Source organism: Phragmites australis, chromosome 5 (genome assembly GCF_958298935.1).
Source record: "Phragmites australis chromosome 5, lpPhrAust1.1, whole genome shotgun sequence".
Lineage (NCBI taxonomy): Eukaryota > Viridiplantae > Streptophyta > Magnoliopsida > Poales > Poaceae > Phragmites > Phragmites australis.
Genome location: NC_084925.1, coordinates 45,361,516 through 45,382,780, shown reverse-complemented (window position 1 = coordinate 45,382,780; position 21,265 = coordinate 45,361,516). Strand labels below are relative to the sequence as shown.

General features: G+C 43.3%; 1 protein-coding gene across 4 annotated transcripts; it reads left to right on the top strand.

Moving 5' to 3' along the window:
• The first annotated feature begins 10,484 nt into the window (after window positions 1-10,484).
• Window positions 10,485-19,237, top strand: LOC133919996 (serine/threonine-protein kinase VPS15-like). Of its 4 annotated transcripts, XM_062364605.1 has the most exons (12): window positions 10,485-10,837; window positions 10,948-11,022; window positions 11,499-11,621; window positions 11,818-11,863; window positions 11,939-12,099; window positions 12,519-12,598; window positions 13,405-13,510; window positions 14,729-14,905; window positions 14,979-17,906; window positions 18,193-18,428; window positions 18,515-18,635; window positions 18,930-19,237. In XM_062364605.1, exons 1-12 carry the CDS (start codon window positions 10,637-10,639, stop codon window positions 19,107-19,109), a joined length of 4,434 nt encoding a protein of 1,477 aa, XP_062220589.1. In that variant the 5' UTR covers window positions 10,485-10,636; the 3' UTR covers window positions 19,110-19,237. The 4 variants fall into 4 exon arrangements, with proteins under 4 accessions (XP_062220589.1, XP_062220590.1, XP_062220591.1 ...); XM_062364606.1 differs by lacking the exon at window positions 10,485-10,837 and having other exon boundaries at window positions 11,783-11,863; XM_062364607.1 differs by lacking the exons at window positions 10,485-10,837; window positions 10,948-11,022; window positions 11,499-11,621; ... (1 more) ...; window positions 11,939-12,099; window positions 12,519-12,598 and adding an exon at window positions 12,629-13,289.
• Window positions 19,238-21,265: the final 2,028 nt, after the last annotated feature.

The window sequence follows — 21,265 nt, the reverse complement described above, 5'->3', positions numbered from 1 at the left end:
CCTCTTCCAAGTCCAAAGCTCGCCAACACTCTTTTGTCTTCTTACATTTTAGCAGGTAGTGTCCACTGTCTTCATCAAGACTATTGTATCCATCTGTACTCCTCGGTGCTCTATGGTCTTCCGCCATGGGAGACTATTGTGAGCTACCCGCCACAAAAATTGCTTCATCTTATTTGGGACTCTTAGCTGCCATATCTTCTGCCAGTTGAAGCTAGCAAACATGTTCTCCTAAGCCGCAGAAGAGCTCACATCTCTACCTGCCTCTTTGTCCTTTGTATCAATACCCACACGATAGGCTGACTTCACCGAGAAGATCCCCTTATGATCATAGTGCCATGCAACAGTGTCTTCCGTATGCTCTCTCAATGGAATGGACAATATAGTGTCGGCGTTTGTAACATTCTAAGTTAAACATATTAATTAGTTGTAAATTACGTTTCAAATTAAAACTTTTTGTGATTAATTAGGCTAACTAAAATCAAGGAGGTATGTATATAAATGTATATATACCAGTATGTATATATTCATATATTAAATATATTAAGTTGACTATGTATTCCAAAATATGCTAAAATTATTTTCAAAATAATCCCTGCATTAAATTGGTTCATGTGAATTGGTTTATGATTTTTATGATTCTTTTTGTGGAGAAGTGAAATTGAATGTCTCTTAATTTCAAATCTGTTCGTAGATTCTATTCAGCACAATTCTAATTTAAATTCAAATATTTTAATTCAAATCATCTTCAAGATCTCAAGATTCAAATCCAAATCACGATTCAAATGTTCCCAATTAAATTTATGTTTAGATCAAACTCAAATCCAAATTCAAAAACTCTCTTTTGAATCCAAATTCTAAAACCCTAACTCTTTTTCCTTTTCCTATTTTCCTTTTCAACCATTTTTTCCTCGGGCTCAATCTCTCCCTGCCTTCTCTTTTTCTCAGCCCGGTCGCCTGGCCTTCCTCCCCCTCATTTCTCCCTCACGCGGCCCACACCCAGTTCGCCGACCTCCTTTCCTTCTCCTCTCTCTTCTCTCCAGTGTGGTGCAGCCGTCCGGCCTAGTCGGTCGTTCCTCCCGCCCGCGCGCTGGCCTACCCACCCGCTCGTGTGCCCGTGTGCCTGTTGCACCGTACTCATGCTAGCCATCCAACCGTCGCCCACCCACGCCTCTCCTTCCTCCTCCAGCGCGACGCCGCGCCGCTTGCCACCGCGACAGTCGCCTCCTTCGGGGAAAATATCCCCGACCGACCTTCGCCTCTCCCGCTCTCTCCCTTCTCTCTCTACCCATGCCGCGCCGCCCATACCTCTGCAAGTCGCGTGACTTTCGTGCTCCGCCCACGCGTGGACGGCACATAGCGCCCACGCCGTGGGAAATGCGTTGGGCGCTGCAACACCACCTCACTGCTGATGACCGCATGATGCCAGCGCGCTCCGCCTCTCTGCTCACCTCTCTCCCCTCTCCCCACTATAAATAGCAAAGTCCGGCTCCTCTCTTTCCCATTTCCCCCTATTTCATCGCTGTCATCACCATTCTTGGAACCTCACCTCCGCCATCAATAATCTGCCATCCACAAGCCACCGAGGGGCATTAGGGAGCCGACGCCGTCCCTGTGCCACCATCCTTTGGCCGAAAGCCTGATGGGGGGCTGTCTAAACCGAAGCCGAGCTGTTTCGCCGCTTCGACCCCATCGCTCCACCGGCCATCGTCCCATCTCTCGCCGTTTCCAGCGCGGTGAGCACCTCCGATCCCTAGTGCCCCCTCCTAGTAGCATGTAGGCGTCTCCGTAGTTCTTCCTTGCGCGTAGCCATGCATTTTGACCTTCCGTCGTTGTGCTATGCTTGTCACGCGGCATGTTCATGCTCTGTGTGTGAGGTCAGCCATCATGTCGTGATGCCTTAGGGCCTTGGGCCCCTTTTCTATGAAGGTTGGCACCTCCCAGTGCAGGGGAGGTGTTGTCCGATTTTACTCGTGCCGTTGCGCTCTCTCCGGCCACTGTCTGGTATCGCTCCCACCGCCAGCCACCATTGATGAGCCCCCAGCTGGAGTCCCCATCGCATGTAGATTCTTGGTGTGGACTTCTCGTCACGAAACCCTGGCCGGAGCGCGTCACCGGCGAGCATTCCAGTGCGGTTCTGCAGCAATTCCTTGTTGCCGGCCAATTTTCCCCCTCCCCTTCGCCGCTCACATTGCGCCAGCACGCCGCACGCTTGCGTGGACCGACCACAGACCCTGGCTCACCCTAGCTGAGTGAGCCACGGCTCGACCCACACGTCGCTGGCCTAGACGCCCACTGGTCATGCCCCAATGGGCCAGCCCATCTCCATAGCCAGCTAAGCCAGCTAGCCCAATCTCGAGCGGGCCAGCACTATGCAGCCTAACACTGTGCATACGAAGCCCAACTCGACCCATCCAGGCTCAGACCCGGCCCAATATGAGTCCATTTCAGCCCAGCTGGTATTGTTCATGTAGGTCTCGCCAATTCACTATTCATGTGGGCCAAGGTTACTGTTTAGTGGGTCCCACCCATGGGCCCTACTCATAAATAGTTCAGTTTCATATTTTTTGATTTAATTTTAGATTAAATCTTTTAGGAGTCATAACTTCTCTGTTTTGACTCCTATTACGACGATTCTATCCATCACAATGTGATATCCATTAGGGTTTATTTGGCTTTTCATTTGATGTTATTTAATTCTTCCCTAGTATCGTCCGTTAATAATCGTAGTCACAATTGCATAACTGCCAGAATTCTGTGAGTGTTGCACGGGAAGTGTCAGGAGCGAGGAAGATCCTCACTACAACCAAAATCTTAAAGAAAACCTTAGAGAAGGCAAGTCCTATCTCATTGATCATATTGAACCTATGTTTTCAACTAATTTACGTGATTAACTAAAATTATATGTATATCGCATATGCTATGTAATGCGTTTTTACAAACTGTTTGTAGTAGTTAATCCTATTAAATACTTACCATGCCAAATGTTATCATCCAAAGTACATATCACCTAGGATTACCTGTTATTATCTATATTAATAACAGACGACACCTTGATATCTAGCATGCTGGGGATTGAATACGTCTCCTCGGAGACGTTGCTTTTAAAACACATCTCCTGATTTACTGTTATCAATGATAACTCATATACCATGAATATTTGATGGTTGTGAATTCTGTGGTGGTTGTAAATCTCGTAGAAAAGCCCGACATGAAAGGTGATTAGAGTGTCTCAATATAATTCGCTCATCCGCTTGCAATGGTTGAAGACTGAACATATCGCGTGGGTATAATATTTAACCTCTGCAGAGTGTAAACCTATTCGAATAGCCGTATCCACGGTCATAGACATGCGAAAGTAGCAATCTCGTTGACTAGACTCTAGGTGTGTGTGTCTTGATGAGTGAGTGTGTGGACTAGATATCCGTGTAACGAGGTTGCTGGCTAAATCCGTCAGGATTTATGTGGTACTAGAGGTACACCAAATGTGATGAAAGGGACTGCGGAGTGAGGTGTAGTCCCTCTCAGGATAAAAAAAACCTCGGATATAGCTTATTACTTGATTTTAAACTATTTAAACTATTTTGAAGTCAATCTTAGATGATACAATTAGATACCTGCATAAACTATTTTACACTTAAAACTAAATCTTAAAGCCTTATTACTGAATTACTCCCTTGATGCATCTATCAACACCTTGAAGTAGTATAGGGCTTGCTGAGTACCTTCCGTACTCACTCTTGTTGTCACTCAGATGAGGAAGTTGATGCCGATTTCGCCGAAGTGAAGGCAAGGATGAAGAATAGTCTTAGAAGTCACGTTCACACCTTAGCTGCTTGTGACTTTGGGTCTTTGCTTTCTGCTGTGTTTTGTTGGCCTCTCAGTCATGTTTATAATATATAGTATGTGTTGTAAACTTTTGTACTCTGAACCTTAGTAGTTATGTACGAAGTTTGATTGTGATACTATAATTGTTGTATTGTGAGTATCAGCTACTTGATCTAGGGACTGATATAGGAGGTACATGAGATCCCGGGATTGGGATCTTACAATGTCTTTGGTCCAGAACAGATCACGTATAAGTTCCTCAGCCCAAGTGCCGACATAGGATCGATAAGTTCATTCATAGTTGCAAACCTCTCGGTGTATGAGGTTTGCGAGTTACACTGTTAGATAACCAGGGATCATCCGATGCGGATGTTTCTACCATATCCCACCCTCCAGACCACTCCTTTCTTCAACAATTGCACACCTTTAGGATACTTCTCCAAGTATATGACATGCCCGCTTTTGAGTTCGCCCATAGAATGTTATGGTCTGGGTAGTATTTGGCTTTCATCACCGATGCACACAAAGTATCTGGGTACATGAGCAAACACCAACCTTGCCTTGCAAGGATAGCCAGGTTAAAAGTATATACATCTCGAAAACCTAAGCCTTCTTTTGCCTTGGATCTGGTGAGTTTTTCCCAGCTAATCTAGTGAATTTTATGTTCATCATCCTGATGGCTCCACCAAAAAGCAACCCACAATCGTTCCCAGCTGATCGTATAGAGTTTTTGTGATGTTGAAACAATACATAGCATAGGTAGGAATTGCTTGTGCTACTGCCTTGATTAAGGATTTCCTTACCCGCCTTTAACAAGAGTTTTTCCTTTCATCCCTGGATCCTGCGCCATACCTTCTCCTTTAGGTACTCAAATGCCTTGGTCTTATATTTAGCAAAATACACTGGAAGACCAAGGTATTTATCATTCATAGCTTCTGTGTGCACTTCCATCCTATCCATTATTTCGGCTTTCATTGCTATATCTTTGCTAAATTTTACTGAGGACTCATCCTTATTGACAACTTAACCGGAGCAAACCTCATATAAAGCTAGAATCGATTGCAAACATTGGGCACCACTGCCGTTTGCTTTCATAAATATCAGTGAGTCATTCGCAAAAAATAAATGGTTGATTGCCGGTGCACCGTAGCATATCATGATTCCCTTAATGCTAACTTTCTCCTCTGCCCTTTGTAACAATGCTGAAAAAGCTTCAGCACATAGAATAAAGAGGTAGGGTGACAGAGGGTCGCCTTGACGTAGCCCTCTTTCTAGTACAAAGACATCTGAGTATTGTTTATTCACTTTTACCCGGTGGGAGCCAGTCGATACACACTTCATAATCAATTGCACTAGTTGCCGAGTAAAGCCCATTTTTATCATCATGTTCTACAGGAACCTCCACTCTATCCGGTCATAAGCTTTACTCATGTCAAGTTTAATTGCAATCATGCCCGTACCACCTCTTCTTTTCTTTTGCATGTAGTGGGTCAATTCATATGCAAGTAACACATTATCCGTTATCATTCTACCAGGAACAAAAGCACTTTGGCTTGGCGAGATCACATCCGAAAGCACTCCACCTCAATCTATTTGCCACAACTTTAGATACCAGCTTATAAAAAACATTGCATAAACTAATAGGACTGAGATGTTTAAATGTGTCTGGATTCTTTACCTTTGGGATCAAAACAATAATTGTTTCATTCCAGCCACATGGAATTGGCCCACCATTCAGAACAGAGAGCACTTCAGCTTGGACACGATCCCCAACTGTACCCCAAAATTGCTTGTAGGAAGCCGTTGGCATACCATCTAGCCCTGGGGCCTTTAAGATCACATATACTTCCAAGCACTTCTATAACTTCAGCACCACTGTATGATCTTGTGAGTGTCTCATTGATATCTTCTGTGACCACTTGGGGGACAGCTTCCAAAATCTCATCATGGTTATGCCCTGCATGGGAAGTGAACAAACTTTTGTAGTAATTAGCTATAAATGGTTTCAGTGCCTCCTTTCCCTCCACAACACCTCCCTCTTCATTTTTTAGCCTTCTAATAGAATTCACCCTTCTCCTTTCTAACACATAAGCATGGGAAAAGCTAGTGTTATAGTCTCTCTATGCAACCAATCAGTATGAGCTCGCTGCTTCCAATATAGATTAAGTTGGTCTTGCAAGCGCCCTAACTTATACCAAATAAGATGTTCCTGTGACACCCTAGCTTGTGATATTAGGCTCCTCCTACACCTATCTAGCTCCTTCTTCACTTTTTTTTTACTCTCCCATTTAGCTCTCCTAATACCTCCCTATCCCACTGCCAAAGTTCACTCCCTACTCTTTTCACCGCCAAACCTACTGACATTTTGAAAGTGCCTAGAGGGGGGGGGGGGGTGAATAGGCTTTTCTGAAAATTAAAACTAAAACAGCGGATTAAATCTGTCGGATACTCCGGTGAAGGTCGGATACTCCGGTCTGGTCCGAAGTATCCGGTCTAGTCCGGAGTCTCCGGTCTATACAGGAATTCTAGAACAACTACGAATTAAAGCTAATAGCTAGAATCTAAGGTTGAAGCTAGGTCTACTGGATATCACAGAGCTAGAATAACACTTAACACTAGCAAGATGATCACTAAAGTAATTTGTATGATGAATCACAAATTTCACACAATAAAACAAATTGCACGAATACGAACACAAGAGATTATCCCGGAGTTCGGCCACCTCACAAAGAAGTGCCTACGTCTCCGTTGAGAAGCTCACAAATAGCCGGGTCTTTTCCAACCATATCCTCTTCTAGCGACCACCAAGATCAAGCTAGAAATTCTTACTCAATTCGAAGATGTTTACAAACTTCCCGTGGCACTCCACAAGTTTGGATGCTCTACGGGCGACGCCTTGCCGTCTAGAAGCACAAAGCTTCAAGAGAAATGATCGCAGCGAATGCTCGATGAAGAACTCAATGCTCAAGTGGCTTGAACCCTCTCCAAACACAAACTCTCTAAATTTTTGCAAACTTTGCACTAGAGGTGGTTGTAGGGTCTTTGAATGCTCTTAAAGTGCTCAAGAGGTCTAAAGTTCACCAGCAACAGCAAGCACTAAATACCATGGGGTGTGGGAGCATTTATAGCCCTCTCTCAAAAACTAGCCGTTATTGTTTTGTCAGAACTGACCGGAGTATCCGGTGAACACCGGAGTATCCGGCCCTAAATCCAAAAAACGGCGTCAGAACGGTCACAGAACGTGTCATAACTAGCCGTTACAGTTCTGTTAAATTACCGGAGTCTCCGGTGAACACCGGAGTCTTCGGTCCTGACAGGGCTTCCAAAAACATTAAGTCCGGAGACTAGCCGGACCCTCCGGCCTCTCCAGGTACCAGAGTATCCGGTGCACACCGTAGACTCCGGTTAACACTAAATCACTTACCGGAGTATCCGGTGAACACCAGAGACTCCGGTCCTTTTTAATTAAAATAAACGCCTTAACCGAGACTCTCTGGCGGAGTCTCACTCGGAGACTCCGGTCTGTTAACCTATAAATTACCGGAGTATCCGGTGAACACCAGAGACTCTGATCTTTTTCCAATAAAAAATAAACCGTAACCGAGACTCTCTGCAGGAGTCTACCTCGGAGACTCCGGACTAAATACTGAGTACCGGAGTATCCGGTGAACACCGGAGTATCCGGACTTAGTGAATTTTTGCAGAATAAACTCGGTGTCTGTGGGTGATTGTGTCTCTCAACTAGTTGGTTATAAGGGATATCTTGAGCATTGAGATACTAACCAAGCAATCAAATGCAACCCTCTTAATAGAGCGGCTATCATAGACTCAATTTCAAAAATAAAAGAATTTAAATCCTATTGAGTACTCTTCGTTGATTCTCCATTTGTTTCGACGGGCGTCAAACGTCACTTATCTTTTCAACTAATGCTTAAACCTGTTCATAACTTAGATAAGCATGTTAGTTCCTTAATCGTTTTGTCATCAATAAACCAAAACCCACTTAGAAGGCCTAGATGCACTTTCACATTTCCCCTCTAGAAAAGCATCAGCCCACACCTTCTCCACAATATCAGCACAACCTTCCTCCTCTAACCACCGAGCCTCAAATTTAATACAAACAAATCTATTTCCTCCACTACTTTTCATTGGTGCCTCGTCTCCCAGATCAACGATAATTGGACGATGATCGGAGTGCCTAGGATCACCGTTGATCACTTTGTAAATAGGGAATCTTGTGCACAATGTTACATTTGCCAATGCACAATCAAGCCTCTCATGTATGTATGTTGTTTCACAATGGCTATTGTTGCGCAAAGTAAAAGGGTTCGCCCATGAACCCTAAATCCTCTAGGTCACATTCTTCTAACACGCAATGGAAACTATCCATGCAAGATTGTGCTCTTGGCTGCCCTCCCCTCTTCTCTTCTGTGAAAATCACTTCATTGTAGCCCCCAAAACAAAGCCAAGGGAGTTCCCCCTGCCTTTTTAGATCACGCAACGTTGCCCAAGTTTCTCCTTCTCTCCTATTTTTGACTCCTCGTATATCCCGATGAGTCTTCATCGGAAGCTATTGTCTTCCTTAATGTCAACATCAATATGATAATGGGACATGTTGCGTAGCTTCAGATCAATGCCCTTTCTCCACAACAAAGCAAGGCCACCACACCTCCCCTAGTAATTCTTTACTACCATGCTTGTCAAGTTTAGTCTCCATCGAAACCATTCCATCTAATTCTTATCCATCTTAGTTTCAGATAGAAATAAGATGTCAGGATTTTCCACCTTCTGTAGGTCTAGAAGGCCTCCGACAGCCAGTTGGTTCCTAAGCCCTCAACAGTTCCAAGTGATGACTCTCATTAGGTCCCACGGGATTGGCTCAGCAATCCTGCTTTCTCAGAGTTATTTTGTTTATCGACATCCACCCTACCTCCTTCCTGCATCCTCCTCTTATTTGCATCATCTAACCATACACATCAGCCATTGGAGAAAGGTGTTTCTTAGGCCTATCAGATGAGATCTTTTCAGTTCCACCGGTTCCTGTCTCCTGTGCCAACCGCTTGAAAGCACCTTGTTTATTGCTCAAACTCTTTTCCTCCCCCACCCTTCTCTGCAAAGACCTCCTTTGGATCAATGTGTGTAGCACTATTCCATTCTGCACTGTTCACGTTTGGCTTCTCTCCCGCAAGGCCCATCGGTGCACCAATATTTGCATTCAGATCTCACTAACCCATCTACTGCGAGAGCCATTAGATTATCATTAGGAGGTGTGTGAACTTGTCCCTCAAGTTGTTGCGCAGACCTGGCCACAACACCACCCTTTTTCACCCTCTCCACCATCCTACTCGCATTCCCATCCTTCCTCCACCAATCTCCCTTCCATTAACTTTGCTCCGGCTCTAGAAAGCCAGAGACCAGAGGCTAGCTCCCTTCCCCTTCTCATCTTCCCATTTTATGTGTTGAGGTAGAACACGTAGACATGGCCCAAGCTCCTTTTTCTTTGTCTTCCTAAAACCAATAGGGCAATCAGCATCGACAGGACCTAGAATACCACAGAGGTAGCAAAAATCTGGCAAGAATTCATAAGCAAACAGCCACCACATGGCACGTCCTTCTTCCGCGACATAGATGTAACTCCCCTCCACAAAGGCTTGCTGATATCAATCTTCATCTTTATCCTCAAGTACTGCCCCACTGCCAATTCTCAATCGGCGTGTGTCTCCACATCAATCATCTTGCCTACTTCCTCGCCAATGGCTTCTGATGTGGATCGCGTCATCATGCCAATGGGCAACTGGGAAACCCTAACCCAGACTGGGACCCTAAGAAATTTGTAGTCTTTCGGCCTTTTCATTGGGTCGAAGTCAGTGATCACCATGAGATTGTGCTCAAACATCCATGGCCCCTCCTCCACCGCCTTTCTCTTCCCTGACACATGAAAGAACGTAAAGAGAAAATGATTGTCCCCGAATTCTTTGCAATCGATGCCATGCTTAGGACACCATTCTTTCCCAAATGCTCTGATCAGCCGATCCACCATCGTAGTTTTCTCCGAGAATAATTTTCCTAAGGCTTATGGATCTACAACCTTCATCACAGCCGAACTCCCACCACCAGTTCTGATCCCCTTCATCTCTCCCTCCGACTGGTTCATATTCCGCATCATCCCTTCCACCCCCTCCATCACTCCACACCCCATCGCCTACAAACACAGCATCTCTGATCTGTGGTGTACTTAGGGTTCTAGAGAAGAAACCCATAGAAACAAACCATATCTGTTTGTGGACTGGGCACTCGTCTTCGTCGAGACACACGCACACCGGAGGAGATGATGATGGTGAAGATGCTTCGACGAACAAGATTGATAGCTCGAGAAAGAAGCCAATCTATCATCAGAAGACCAGAACTTGACGCTGCTGACTACAGCTCAAAATTTGACTAGCGCCGAGACAGTTCCAATTAAAAGGAATAATTGGAAGGGGGCGGAGTTGACCTTTGTCACAAGAGTTGCTTCGTGCTGTTCTCTACCTTCCCGTTCCCATCCAGGAGACCAGACAGGACGGAACGGAACGGAAGCCGTTTCCACCGATGGTCACTGCACCGGTGCGTGCGAACCTGGCACGCGACGCAATCCAACCCCGAACCACATACGCACGCACGCAACAGGGCCAGCGTCCTCGAGCCCAACACACCACACCGGCCTCGACCAACTCGACCACGCAACGCCACGACGCACCCAGGCTCCGGCGAGCCGCGGTCTCGACGGCGGGGAGGGAGGAGGAGGAGGAGAGGGCGGGCAGCGGAGGCCGCCATGGGGAACAAGATCGCGCGGACCACTCAGGCATCGGCGACGGAGTACTACCTCCACGATCTCCCGTCCACGTACAACCTCGTGCTCCTCGATGTCGTCAGCCGCGGCCGCTTCCTCAAGTCCGTCCGCTGCAAGCACGACGAGGGACTACTCCTCGTTAAGGTCTACTTCAAGCGCGCTGGAGAGCCCATCGACCTCAAGGTAACTGCGGCTGCTCTCATCCCCTATCTCCACAAGGCGCTCCTCGCGAATTCCTTCGGGTTCGGTTTCAGAGTGTCGAGTCGTGAGATCTGTGGCCTGTGCTGTCGCAGGAGCATGAGCGGAGGCTGGAGCGGATCAGGAACGCGTTCAAGGGGATCGAGGGATCCCACGTATGGCCCTTCCAGGTGAGGACTCCGTGCTTAGGGCTTTCGGTGGGAACTCTAGTAGTCTCTAGTGCAGTTCTGCCTGTAGGTTACTGAAGGGGGCGATTGATAGTGTTTTCTAATGCATTATTGTTTGGCGTTGGGGAACTTTAGGTAGGGTTTAGCGAATTTTATATCCCATGCACGATATGTTTGTTTGGTTCAACTAAGGCTACACTACAAGGTTCATTCTTTACCAGTAAGTTGATTTTAGGGGTTTCTCAAGTGATATATTTTGGGGTTTTAAGGACTGATGTCAGGTTATCTGGTCTAGTTAAATTCCGATGGAAATTTAGGGATATACTACTCACTTATTTGGATGTTTGCACACAAGATGACAGGTGTGAAATATCAAGACATGAGTGCACATTTCATCAGGATGTGAAGAAAATGGCTTAGTTTATGCTATTTGCTTTCATCTGGGTTCACATGCTCACTTGGCTTCTGATGTTGTTCAGGTTTGGTTACAAACAGATAAGGCGGCGTATCTCCTGAGGCAGTACTTCTTCAACAACCTGCATGATCGATTAAGTACACGCCCTTTCCTCAGTCAAATTGCGAAGAAATGGCTTGCTTTTCAGGTGAGGCCTCTTTTTTTTCTTCTGTGTGTTACAAAGGTGTAGAAGTTGGTCCTGCTGGTGTCCGTAGGGAGTCGTATATTCTCACTGCTAAGTGCAGATATAAATATTGCACTTAAATTAGTGGCGTATGTAAGAGTTATTCTTTATTTTTTTCTTTCCAGAGATGGTTGTCGACTTAGATCATTTGGTTGTGCAGTTAATCCATGCTGTGGAGCAGAGCCATAGTAAGGGAGTTTGCCATGGTGAGTAGGGCTTGTCTGAGTCACATTGGCAGTAATTTTTTTGGCTGTTATTTTTTACGTAGTTTTTTTTGTTAGGTGACATAAAATGTGAGAATGTACTCGTTACTTCTTGGAGTTGGCTATATCTTGCGGACTTCGCATCTTTCAAACCAACTTACATCCCAGATGATGATCCTTCTGATTTTTCATTTTACTTTGACACTGGAGGAAGGCGAAGATGCTATCTAGCCCCAGAAGTGAGTTCCTTAATCTGAATTATTAAAAAAAATTGTGCTCTTTTTGTTCTTTGTTCCAATTTATCTCATTTTAAATTTATTTCTTTCCATTGATTCCTTTGTTAACTAACTTTGGTATGTATTTTTTTTTCATCCTGTTTGACTTGAAGATGATAAAAATTTAACTACAGCTCAATATGTGAGTTAAGAATTAATACTGGTTGCAGTCAAGGTCTCATTTAGTTGGTTTCCTCCCTCACCATTTTGATTTTCAGTTTTCGATGCTACTATACTGACACTGTGTCCTGAGTCCTGGCATTTTATAGAAGGCAGTAACGTGCTGTTTGGTAGTTTTATAGGTTTATGCTACATCTTTGATTATATACAACTTACTTTTCATTGCTCATTTGCTATTTTGTAAACGAATTCAATTTATCCAGAGATTTTACGAACATGGTGGTGAGTCCCAAGTTGCAGCAGATGCACCTCTGCAACCATCTATGGATATATTTTCTCTAGGGTATGCGTCACATTCATGTTGAATTTTTGTTACTTTTTTTAGAGTAAGTTTTGTTTCTTTGTGACCGCTTAACCTGGCAAGACAATGTATGTGCTTTCCATGTCATATGCTAATAGTTTGCTCACACTTATCTTTTGCTTGGATGTGCTAGTTTGATCTCATGGGCTGTATTGCCATCTGATCTTCTGTAGAAAGGGCATAAATTATTGTCTGTTCAGATTAAAGCTGATGATTATTGGAAGAAAATTCTCACACATTAATGCGCAAACTGTTGTTTATATCAACGATGTAGATGGCATCGTTGTACATCGAGTACTCTGTATCTCGACCCTTGAGACAAGCCTCCACTGAAATATGGAACTTTACTATTAATTGGGAATACTTCGAAAATATTTTGGATCCTTTCGGGGCTTCATTATTCACAAATATTGTGTTGCTTATCATTTACTTGCATATCGTAGGAGCACATTCGGTTAGCATTTGTAAGAATTTCTATTTCTGTTTCTTTCAAAATGGAAGTGAGAATAGAAAAGACCTCTCCTTAGTACTGTTGCTTTGTCTACATCGAGTATTTGGACATCTCATCTGTATTTAGCTTCTTGATGGCCTGAATAGAATAAGCTCCAACAGCAGATTACTGGTTGCTAGAACTCTGGATTGAGAACATGAGTTTTGTCAATTTGTCCACCAGGTCTGGATTTTTCTGCAGTACTCTACTATGTTCAAATTCTGCATTGATGTAATGGTCACTTTCTTTATAAAGAAATGCTGATCATCAAATGGTAAATTATTTATCTTCTTTCCAGGTGTGTTCTCGCTGAACTTTTCCTAGGAGGTCAGCCACTTTTTGAGCTTTCGCAACTTCTGGCGTATCGGCGTGGTCAGTATGACCCCAAACATACCCTAGAAAAGGTTTTTATGTCGTTCCTTTGCTCTTTTTTAACAGTTAAATCCTTTTGTTTTGAATCGTTTTAGTGTTTGTATTCTTCTAAGAAATAATTTAACGTTGGCACATCAGGCGCTTACCTCTCAGCAACTATATACTCTTTTTTGTTGCTACACATGATGTAGGATCGGTCCCAATCTTCTGAAGGCGAGAATACCTGATAACTCATGCAAACCAATAGAATTACGTGAAAATAATCTTGTACTATGGTTGCATCCTTGATTGGCATGGTCACATGACACGAGTGCCTGCACAACCTTCTCTGAAGGGGCTATTAATTCATTCTGTTTAATCTTGTTTCTTATTCAATAAATTTACTTGGTTAATAGTTTTGAGACTGAAACACATACGGCGCATGGTCATTTCCTACTTATTCTGCAAAATTTCTTGGGTTATGAATTATCAGTTAATGTGCAAGTAGAATATGGGATTGTTTACTATGCATGATTTAGATCTTGTATCTGTAATTTCATTTGTTTTCCTAAAAGGTTAAAGCTGGATTGTTCATACCCCTTATGCCTCAGAGTGGTAGCTTTGACCTATTGGATGAATGTTAGTTTTTTCCAGGCCTTAATAAGATCAATATGGAGAGATTCAAATGGATGGTAGACTCTTCAATTGAGCGAGTTTTCATGGCTAAACCCTTTGCATAGCTTATTGTCATGCGGGGTTTGAAACCTATCATCTGCAATCCTATAAATGCAAACTCATGGTATTGTTCCTATATTCATGGTTTCCCACTAAGTGAGTTAGTCTTAGAGCTATTGAAAAATCTTAGAATTCATCCACCGTAGGCTCAAGTTCTCAACAGTCTCCCATGGGAGTTTCACAAGTTGCATTTTTTACACTGCCAAATGCCAATAAAATAGCACGTAGTCTACTTCAGAATGCCTTATACTATGACCATACTCCAGTAGTATGTTAGTAGGACCTGAATGAAGAAAGATGATAAATTGACTTGAGGCACATCTTTTTGGTTTGCGATTTATTTGTGAAAACTGTGGACTTCTAAAAGTTGCATGATGTAGTCAGTAAGCCTATGTTTTCGCATAGGAACATGCCTTCATTGCCATATCCTTACTGATTCTACTGCTATTTCCTGATGTTGTTTGACTTAAGGATTGCTGGATTCCATACAGATATACCCTATAACAAAGCTGTGCAATATTAACTTTTGCTTGCAGATACAAGATACTGGTATTCGCGAAATGATACTTCACATGATCCAATTGGACCCAAAAGAAAGGCTATCATGTAGAAGCTATCTGCAAAAATATGAATCTGTTGTATTCCCAATTTATTTTTCAAAATTTCTGCACAAGTTCTTCTCGGATATTGTTCTACTTGGCTCAGATGCCAGGGTAAGGGCCATTCAAGTTTGTGGTAACTTCTTCCGCAGCTATTGTTCATCACATCAAGTGTTATTTTTTACAGGTTGAGAAGATTCAAGAAAATTTTGAAAAGATGCGTGAAATAATGATGGGCAGCTCAAAAACTGAACAAATCAAGAAGTCTGCTTTGTGTGAGCATAGTGAACCATATGGGAAACAAGGCATCAGATGGCAAATGTTAAACTCACCAGGAGATTCTACGAAAACTACAACAGTTAAGAAAAATACTCCTGTAGACCATCAACAGATTGTTGGAGATCTCAATTTCCTCCTCAAAGAAGTGGAGCACAGGAGCAACCACACAAGCACAAAGGTCATGAAAGACATGGAACATTTTGTTGCATCAAGCACTTCCAGTGCAAGTGGTATTCAGTCCTTGCAGCTGGTTAATCAAGAAGGAAAACAAACTGGAAATTGTTTAATGGTCCAGAAAAATGTTGTATTCCATGTGCAGAAGATATCAAAGAGTAATTTACGCTCCTTATTGGCTGGTTATGATGGCCAATCGGATACCTATAGCTTTGACATTTTTCAACAGATAGACTCCAAGGTGAGCTGTGAGGGCATGGTCTTGCTGGCCTCGTTACTCTGCTCATGCATACGCAGTGTGAAAAAACCTGAGCTAAGAAGGGCCAGTCTCATTCTTCTGAGGTTTTCTTCCTCATATATAGATGATGATAGTCGCTTGCAGCTAGTGGTTCCCTATGTGATTGCGATGCTTTCAGATCCAGCTGCCATTGTCCGCTGCGCTGCTTTGGAAACCTTATGTGATGTTCTTTGTCTTGTTCAAGACTTTCCTATCAGTGATACAGTGATATTCCCAGAGTACATCCTCCCAATGCTCTCTTTGCTCCCTGATGATACGGAGGAGAGTGTTAGAGTTTGCTATGCCAGCAACATTCATAAGCTGGCTTTAACAGCTTATAGATTCCTACTTCGTTCTCGTAGCATAGCTGAAATTGGGCCTCTGGATGAATCAGTGGTACCTCTCAGACCACAGTCTGCAGAATCAACAGCGAAGAAGCAAGATAAAATTGATGGCCGACTTGCAGATCTGAGAAAATCTATTTATGAAATTGTGCAAGAGTTGGTAATGGGACCAAAGCAAACACCTAATGTCCGTAGAGCTCTTCTGCAAGACATAGGTTATTTGTGTTACTTCTTTGGGCACAAACAAAGCAATGATTTTCTTCTCCCTATACTTCCAGCATTTCTAAATGACCATGATGAGCAGCTCCGTGCAGTTTTCTTTGGTCAGATTGTCTTTGTTTGCTATTTTATTGGTTCAAGAAGTGTTGAGGAATATCTTTTGCCATATCTTGAACAGGCACTAAGTAATGATATGGAGGCTGTTCTTGTAAATGCACTTGATTGCTTGACCATGATGTGCAAAAGTGGTTATTTGAGGAAAAGAGTAATTGTTGGTCTATTTGGAAAGGCTTTTCCCTTGCTGTGCTATCCAATCAATTGGGTTAAACGGTTTGCTGTAAGACTTGTTGCTGCCTGTAGTGAGAACTTAGGGTCTGTAGATACTTATGTGTATCTTTGTCCACATCTAAGGCATTTCCTACACAGAGAGCCACCTTCATTATCCTCTGAAACTGCTCTTCTTTCATGTCTTAAACCTCCAGTCTCAAAATCAGTCTTATACCAAGCTTTAGATGCTCAGGACACAGGAGACATTTTACTGAAGAGTGGTGGCAAAAAAGAACTGACAGTACATGGTGGAAGATACCCTTCTACAGCACAAAGTGGATCCTCAACCATTCTTGAAGATGCTGCAAGATTGAGAGGCCCAAATATTTCCAGCAACATGTCTTTGGACGTCAAAGATTCAGTTTCTTCTGATAAATCATTATATTCTGGCTTTGCACTACATGCATCTCCTGGGAATAGTTCCTTTTATGATGGCTTGTCTAAAGGAATACCATCATATTCTGTTTGTACTGATAAGCGGGGTTTAGGAGAAACACACATGGTCCCTGATTCATCGGTTTATAAAGCTTCAATAAGGCTACCTTGGTTGGAACCCAACCATCCGGGTGTGCAGACTAGAGATGACCATTTTAGTAGCAAGCAGCAAGATTTAAGCATCAATGACTCTACAAAGAGAAGTTCCTCTTTGCGAGGGGATAGCATTTCAAACTCTGATATTGCAGAGCCGTCCTTCACTAGATCACTCACTAGATCAGCAGTGAACATGGAGACTGGATGGAGGCCTCGTGGGGTTCTAGTGGCACATCTGCAGGAACATCGCTTTTCTGTCAATGATATTGCCGTATCTAATGACAATACCTTTTTTGTGACTGCTTCGGATGACTCAAGTATCAAGATATGGGATACAAGAAGGTTGGAAAAGGACATTGCCTTCAGATCAAGGTTAACGTATAGCATGGGTACTAGTCGAGCTCTATGTACAACAATGCTTCATGGTACATCACAGGTTGTTGTTGGTGCCAGTGATGGAACATTACACTTGTTTTCTGTTGATTGTGCACGTGGCGTTGGGAGTGCTGTGGAAAGATATTCTGGCATTGTTGATGTAAAAAGGAAAGATATAAAAGAAGACGCAATTCTCAGTGTCATAAATTGTTCATCTGACAGCTTTAGCCCAACTGTGCTTTTCAGCACTGAACATTGTGGCATCCATAAATGGGATACAAGGATCAACTCAGAATCTTGGTCATTTAAATCCTCACCGGAGGAGGGATATATATCGGCACTTGTAGTGGGGCCGTGTGGAAATTGGTTCATCTCAGGTTCCTCAAGAGGTGTTCTTACGTTGTGGGATAATAGGTTTTTGCTGCCTGTTAATTCATGGCAATATTCCACAGTAAGTCCTATAGAGAAATTGTGCTTGCTTATACTACCACCAAATTCAATATCTTCTGCTGGAAGGCCATTGGTTTTTGTCGCTGCTGGCTGCAATGAAGTTTCCCTATGGAATGCTGAGAATGGAAGCTGCCACCAGGTAATAACAAGTTTTCTGATTAATATTTTCTGAGGTCTGTTGGTAGAATATCAAATCCATGGATATATCATTGTTTAGATATTACTGATGCCATAGTAAAAGGCTATTCTTTCCTGAATTAAATCTGCTGCTGATGCTGGATATTTTGAAAGTGGAATGTTTGCACCTTTTTTTAGCGTTTTCATCTGCTTTATGTCATGTTGTAAAAAGCATTTGCACCTTTTGAGAAGTGAACAACTGTATCTAATACTACAGTTGTATCTTAAATATTCAACAAACTATGCAGATGTTTAGAACGGCAAGCACAGAAAATGAAGCTGTGATGCCAAAGGCACCATCAAGACCTCTTAACAAATCAATCACCAAAGATGTGAGACGAGCAGGAAATTATAAGTACAGAATTGAGGAATTGAACGACCCACCTGTACGCCGTCCGGGCATCCGCTCATTGCTTCCCTTACCATGTGGTGACCTCTTGACCGGAGGAACAGACTTGAATATTCGTTACTGGGACCAGGCCAGGTTCAATTTTACTATGCTGTACTCTTCATATTTTTTTTTTTCAATTACCTGTTGTCATGATGTTTTTATGTTTGACAATTTTGAAGACCTGAGCAAAGCTTCTGTATTGCTGGCCCCTCGGTGAAAGAAGTTCCAGCAAAAGGAGTTGAAAAGGACGAGTATTACTGTTATGATATAAGATCCAGTTTTGGAGTACAGGTTGTGCAGGTAACTTTCAGTCCTTGTTGGGTAGTTATTTCTTCTGGCGCATCCGTTCGTATTTCCCTAGTATTTACTCGAAAACCATGTAATCTCATCAGATTATGACTTTAACCTCGGAACCGACGGCAGCAAGTTTCCACACTATTATTTGATTGATTGAATGCTTCATTTTAGTATTAGTCTTGATGTATTCGGAAGCGGCAATAGTCTCTCTCTGCATTACTGCATAGAAACCAGATTATCTTATGGACAAGGCATATAGAAAGTGTAGATTCTAACAGAAGATCGTTTTCTGTCCAGGAAATATGCAAACAGCATACCACGGACTCCAAGTTGATGCACAAAACTCAGCTCGCGATGGCTGCCGCAGATTCCGCCGGGTGCCACCGTGATGCAATACTTGCGTTGGCATCCTTCAATTTGTCGGGGCAAAGGTTGATATCAGCCAGTAGAGACGGTGCTGTCAAAGTGTGGAAATAGCTGCTACAGCATGGGTAAGATGACAATGTACATATTTGGCCTGCTTAGTGCTTACACAGTACATATATCACTAGTTATTGCTGTACAGATGATGGTTTCAATCAATACAAAGTCAAAATTGATGTGTATGTTTTCATCCGGTGTGACTTGTTTGGGTTGATAACTTGATATAAACTAATTGTTTCTTTTACAACGAATAAAAAACATGATGAATGGGTAGGTGCTAGGAGGTTGTCTAACTAGTAACTCCAATTATATGGGGCTCCAAACTTTATCCTCTACACAAAACGATATGTACATGCTGTTACTTTGGACATACAGGAACTCACTTTAAGTATTAGATCGCATTTTTGGTAGATTTGGTATACGATGTTGGCGGTTAATGAGGCCTCAACTAGCTTTGCTGCATGGTTCATTGCTTGTGCGCCTGTGTATTCTATTCTGGTACCCACATGCAGCCAGGCAGGGGCAACATCCCGTTGACCGCGCTCTTTATCCCTTTGACCGCCTCAGGCCCATGAAAGGCGGAGCTGCATGTGGTCCCAGGAAGCTTTGGGGGTAGGTCCTAGCTGATAAAGAAAGGGTAAAGGGTATGATGAGCTCATGGTCCCACTCCTTGACCACATTGGTGTTACTGTGTTAATGGTTGGATCCAACTATAAACTATACGCCAACTAGAGTTCAGAAATCCAGGTTGCAACATTTTGATCACCCAAGTTATGTACAATTAAATTGTATGTACACAATAGGAATACCATAGAAAAGAAACGTGTATGAATTTGAGGTTCCAGCTGATGGTGTTTCACGTAGAGTGCCCCTGAAATAAGCGGCAGTATTCTTGACTTTTAGAAAAGTGAGATGCGTCGAGGTGATGAGGGCCTCGCCAGAAATGCAAAAAGCACATGCACTGAAAAAGAGAACCACACAAAGAAGAGCTCGTAACTTGTATAGCTGTGTAGAGTGTGATGTATGCCTTTCTCACAGCCCATTTATCTCTTCTTTTAGCAAACTACACAGCGATTCATATGCTAATTTTACTTGGTGATGGATAAGGAAAAGAACTTGTGATATCAAAAGGGTGAAACGGAGGGCTATTCCAAAGCAGGTGAACTGACTGAGACGCCAGTTGAGGTCGAACTGTGGTAGGGGCACATGGTTCTGTCCGCTACTCTGCTCATGTGCGTAGTTACATACCAAGGAAGTTCACGTCTCTCAGTATGTGTGCTTGCACCAAAAGCTGTTGATTCGGGACATGCAACGTCGCTATCTTTTCCATGGCGTGAGACATCCGATGGCTACATATGCCTAGATGCATTTTCTTTCTTTTTCCATGCAATAATTCATCCGCAGAGGCTTCAAAAGACGAGCACTAGGAGAATGTTCTGTCCGGTGTGCGTGAGCTTTGCTGTTGTCAAATTGGAAAATGCTATGTTGAGTGACGCACTGTAAATTTCGTTCCTTCATTGTTCTCTGCCTCCCCTGATCACTGTTCAGCAATCAATCAACTTTAGCTTCTTGCATGCCTCCATATGGTGACGTACAACTGAATGCTTTGTTAGCATTAAGCCATGGAATGCCTGGGAAGGAGACCAGCACAAAGAAAGAAAGGAAGGTGGAAGGAGAAGTACTGATGGCAACATGAGCGATAATTTTGAGGGATGACAGGGAGCTGCTGCCAGCGTGGGGTCATGCCATGCCACAGCACGTCACCCAGCTCTCGCCCCAGCCAAGCAACAGTCGGCCGAGCTGCCATCTCGCTCATCATATCACTCGTCAGTCAGTCACTGCGTCCTTTGTGTTTTGCTTTGCTTTTGACCGAATCTTGACCGCCTCCTTCAATCCGTTGCTTCACTGCCAGCATCCACGGTTCACTTCGCTCCTGTCAGGGAGGCGTCAGCCTTCACTTCCTCACCTCCTGGAAAGAGTCAGTTCACTGCGTACTACTTACTACTCCAGCAGGCAGTAGATTACCTTGCCTGGATCTGACTCCATCAGGCCTCTCCAATGTTTAGAGATAATATGCTATTTTTTAGCTAAAAAAATTACATTTATCAATGTTATGATTAGCATACGATTCCTCATATCTTATAGATGAGGCGGGAGTAAGCAGATTATCCTTCTAGTACCTCTCTTCTATGTGAGGTATGAAAAATTAT

Excerpts from the sequence above, each read along its gene's own strand:
- LOC133919996 (XM_062364605.1), top strand. The coding sequence starts at position 10,637 with ATGGGGAACAAGATCGCGCGGACCACTCAGGCATCGGCGACGGAGTAC. Across the intron at positions 11,622-11,817 it reads AGAAATGGCTTGCTTTTCAG|TTAATCCATGCTGTGGAGCA; the intron begins GTGAGGCCTCTT and ends TTGGTTGTGCAG. Across the intron at positions 12,100-12,518 it reads GATGCTATCTAGCCCCAGAA|AGATTTTACGAACATGGTGG; the intron begins GTGAGTTCCTTA and ends CAATTTATCCAG.